The sequence below is a fragment of the Aplysia californica genome, unplaced genomic scaffold (genome assembly GCF_000002075.1).
Source record: "Aplysia californica isolate F4 #8 unplaced genomic scaffold, AplCal3.0 scaffold00004, whole genome shotgun sequence".
NCBI lineage: Eukaryota > Metazoa > Mollusca > Gastropoda > Aplysiida > Aplysiidae > Aplysia > Aplysia californica.
In genome coordinates, this window is record NW_004797274.1 from 1686914 (window position 1) to 1691202 (window position 4289).

General features: G+C 40.3%; 1 protein-coding gene across 1 annotated transcript in view; it reads right to left on the bottom strand.

The window, feature by feature from the left end:
• LOC106011222 (aminoacylase-1B) overlaps nt 1–4289 on the bottom strand; it is a gene marked incomplete in the record, with an annotated part of 26795 nt that overhangs the window by 4027 nt on the left and 18479 nt on the right. The window contains 2 exon segments of the mRNA XM_013080053.2: nt 2748–2827; nt 4049–4155. Coding sequence (XP_012935507.1) covers nt 2748–2827; nt 4049–4155 — 187 coding nt within the window.

Below are 4289 nucleotides of genomic sequence, written 5' to 3' on the forward strand. Positions count from 1 at the left end.
ACAGAAGGAGAAGGAGAAGGAGAAGGAGAAGGAGAAGGAGAAGGAAAAAAAGAAGAAGAAGAAGTCCGTTGCTTTCAGAGTTTCTTTGTATTCAATATTGTTAAAGCAGGAAGGGATGCTTTAAGAGATGGCGATGCCGGTGTTTGTCGTGCAGCAGTTAGGTGTTTCTCCGTAGTAAGCAGCTGAAGACATGAGTTCGATTCCCACGTGTCGAGAAATTATTTTTATCGAGTATTTCTGTCATTCTGCTGGGATGCGGTATCCCTTTCAGCCCGAGTCAGTTCTGATGACAGGCAGGGTCGAAGCCCGCCTCCTGGATGATCTTAGTTGTTTCGATGGAAGCTTAAAACAGCGACGTAAAAACAGATAGCAATCTCTTAGTCACTAACCCAGACAATGAAGCATTATTATTCTGCTTTGTCGATTGGGATTACGTCCTTGGGGTAGCTTATAGGAAAGTAAAAAGCAGCTGGAAACACGGTCAGGCTTATCTCCGATTCCTAATGAACATCCGGAAACGACAAATAAAGATTTGACGTCACTCAGAAATGAGGCCATGCGTCAGTTTCAGAAATCGATATAGACATCTTTGAATTTGCTTTGTAGAGCCTTCATTTTCTTGTAAAAAAAATGTAGGTCTTTTGGACGCCAGAGCACTGACCCCCTGAAACTGAATTGAAAGGAAATGCTTTTGGTACCAAGGAAAAACAAACCTGAATTGTACTTCGGTTCATACATCGAGTTCCCATCAAAGATAGTGCGCGATAAACATGTTCCGCTGACTGAAAAACAACGTTCTCCACAAACTATGCATTTGTTTACAGATGTCTCCACCAGCGCTGATTTATTAAAGAACTCTTCTCCTTTGGTGTTTTTTTTTTTCAATTAGAAGTTATCTAAGAACAATCTGTGCCCTTCCTCTTTGTTTTTTTGTATACAAAACGCGCCACTACATGAAGAGTTTCAAATGCTCATCTACAGATGCTCAACTAGAGCGATAGCCCGTCGTGAAGGGTAAAATCTTTGCCTACGTGTGACAAATCAAATCCAAAATCGAAATTCGTCAGGGTAGCTGACCGATTGAGGTTATTGAATTTGGCAATTCCAAGATGCTATACTATATTTATTCTAAAATGTACAAAACGTTTAGAAGGCAAGTTTAATATTACATAAATGGTAGCAAGGCTAAAGCACTGTGTGTGCTACACACACCCTACAATAACCCCCCCCCCACTCCCCACCCATGTATTTTTCTTTTTTTTGGGGGGGGGGTATTGTAGGGTGTGTGTAGCACACAGTGCTTTAGCCTTACTACCATTTATGTAATATTACGGTTCTTAGTTTTCAAATAGGGGGAGTATCGTTTTTTTGTTGTTGTAACGTGTAGATTTCACTGTATTTAAAAAGCATAGCCTGGGACCCATGTCCTCTATGGTGATATGGTAAAAAAAAAACCCAGTAATGTCTTTTCCCCCATTCTCCGTGACAAGTAACGAATTCCTGGTAGCCACTCTCCGGTCTTCACCTACTCCATGACCCTTTTGCACAAATAATATATATAATATATATACACACACACACACATTAATCTTTACAACTCAAATTTCCTCTAAACAGCAAGATCTATGTTTTTTTCAGTGTATATTATTACCCCTGTAGACCTGACAGCATTCTGAAATACTCCCAACTTATTGGGAAGCATACAGTGCAAGCTACCATTTTACAGGCACTGAAGCACTGCCATATTGACAAGATATTTTCCTTTCTATGGCCGGGCACCCATTCACATAAGGGTGAAGTTTGGAACATTCGTGTAAAGTGCTTTTGCCAAGGACACCAAGTTGAACCTGAGCCTCGAACTCCCGAACCTCAAATCCCACAACCACTAGTCCAGTAACGTAGCCACTAGACTGCCGACGCACGAACAAAACATAATACAAAAAGGTCACTGGCACAGATAATTCCCTGTCGAGGCGCTAAGGTCATACCAAAGGGATTCGGCAGGTCAGCGCTGTGATGATAATAATATTTATTATGTTTATATCATTTTAATTTATTAACAAAAGACTGAAACTCGACATGCTCTCGGCAAAGGGGTAATTGGCTTGTGACCAGAGCAAAAACTACAACAACAAAAAAACCCACCCTGCAACCACTAACAATAACAATGACGAAGCTAAATTCAAAAGCGTGACTTAAAAACGACAGTGACTAATGAGACAAAAAACCTACAAATTATCGACAACGCTGAAAACAAAATCAACGCCAGTAGCCAAATTAAGTTCTGATTCAGCGCAAGCAACAGAAACAACGGCGCCAACAATAACAAAACAACATTAACGAATAGTACTTTAGAAAAAGGAGTTGCTGTTAAAACACCGACAACAAGTTTGCTTTTGTTTGAGGAAAGAATAAATGCACATCGACACAGTAATGGTCACTTTCGTGCTGGAAAAAAGTACGGCAGACAAACAGAAAGAACAGGGGAAGTAGAGAAGTAGGACCCACCAGTGGCACTCTCCAATCACCCAACCGAAAACAAGAATAGAGAAAAGAAGAAAAAAACACGACAAAAACAACCCTGTTTAAGTCACAGCAACAAAATCTACCCCCATAAAAATGAATTAATTTATGTATACGAGTATTTGCACCTGCTGTCAAATTTTCACTGACGACATCCGCCTCGTAGGGCATTGAGTGTTAAGGGAGGCAACGAGTTAAATAAGCAGTAGAGGGAAGCTACTCACGATTTCTCACAGGCTCTGCTGAAAGCTAGCCACCAAGGGCTGCTGGAGTCCGTGGCTGTCACCTCTTTGAACGTTGTTTTCTGCGTTTAATAATAAACGAATGAATCATCACTTTTTCTGTTAATAATTTATTTGCTGTTGTGAGCTTCGCCTTCAGCGTTGTCGATGCAAAGTTGTATTGTTGCTGCTGTTGTTTATTGTTTTTGCTGTTGTTATTGTTTTGAACGTTATCCTCGTAAATGTCATCGATGATTTTGATATTGTTATTGTTGCTATTATTGTTTTCTTTTTGTTTGTCAGTGATGACGATGATGGTGTAAAAATGTTAAAGATGCTATCCTCTTTGATATCAATTATTATTTTAGTCAAATTGTATGTCGTTGGTCTCTTTCCTAGATCCACTTGTGAGCACCCTGTCCTTTCTACTTCCACTTAACTTCGTGTTGCAAAAAATGGGGGAGAGGGGTAGATTTAGAGGCCCCCTGACCAGACTCATTAGAGAAGGCAGTCATCTGTCACTCTTGACCGAGTACAAGAAACGGTTTGCACATGGCACATCGGCTGAAAGTTTACAACTAGTCTCTTTAGTCTCCTCCTTAATTAACTTCTGGACAGAGCGAGGGACAGTGTAATGGCACACTGTGTGTAAGGAGGTATCTTCACTACAGGGAGGAAGCGCTATGGTAAGGATATAAATTTTCAAGTAAAATTGTGTCTTATTAAGAGTAAGAGAGAATACATGTCAGGTGTTAAATGTACTGCATGTGAGTAATTTTCGCCAGTGATCAACATTTGCTGCTAAATAGAAACAAATCTCCATTTGAAACTTTGCTTTGCTTAGTGGGAATGAGGACAGAGTGTAATCATTTTTTTTCCATTTCATTTCATTACTGTTATGGTTTCAGTTTTATTTTTCTCAATGTTTTATGTTGTTGTGTTTTAATATGGATCTTTTGGGCCTTTTTTTGACGCTGTAGACATACTCTGTATTCTGGTCTTTAGTCCGCTTAAACATCTCAGACCTAAAGGCCTAACTTTACTTCTACTTCTGGCCTTGATTTATATTTCTACAATAAATTAAAATCAAGCCGTGTTGTGAACCAACTTAAAAAAACCCAGCTTACGCCAAGGCGCTCATATGACCTTATGTGCTTGCGAACGTCATAAAACTCTTACAAAACTAAAATAAACGTTTAAAAAAATACAAATAATGAAGAAAAAAGCCAACTAAAAATATTTAAAAAACAGAATGTGATGTCTATGGCCTAGTGTTTGCTACAGCATGTAGAGTCTGTACAAACCTGCTGAAATCGCACAGTCACATCGGGCCCTGCCTCAGCGCACCAACCCTTGATCTGGTTCTCGAACTCCTCAAAATCCACGGTGGGAGGAACACGAACATCAAAACCTAGCGGTCAACACATGACAATTAATGTGTAAGGGGGAGCGAGGAGAGGGCCTGAAGGGGGGAGGGGTGGAGAAAGAGAGAGAGAGGGGGGGGAGTAGGAGTGAGGAGACGAGAGAGAGAGAGAGAGAGAGAGA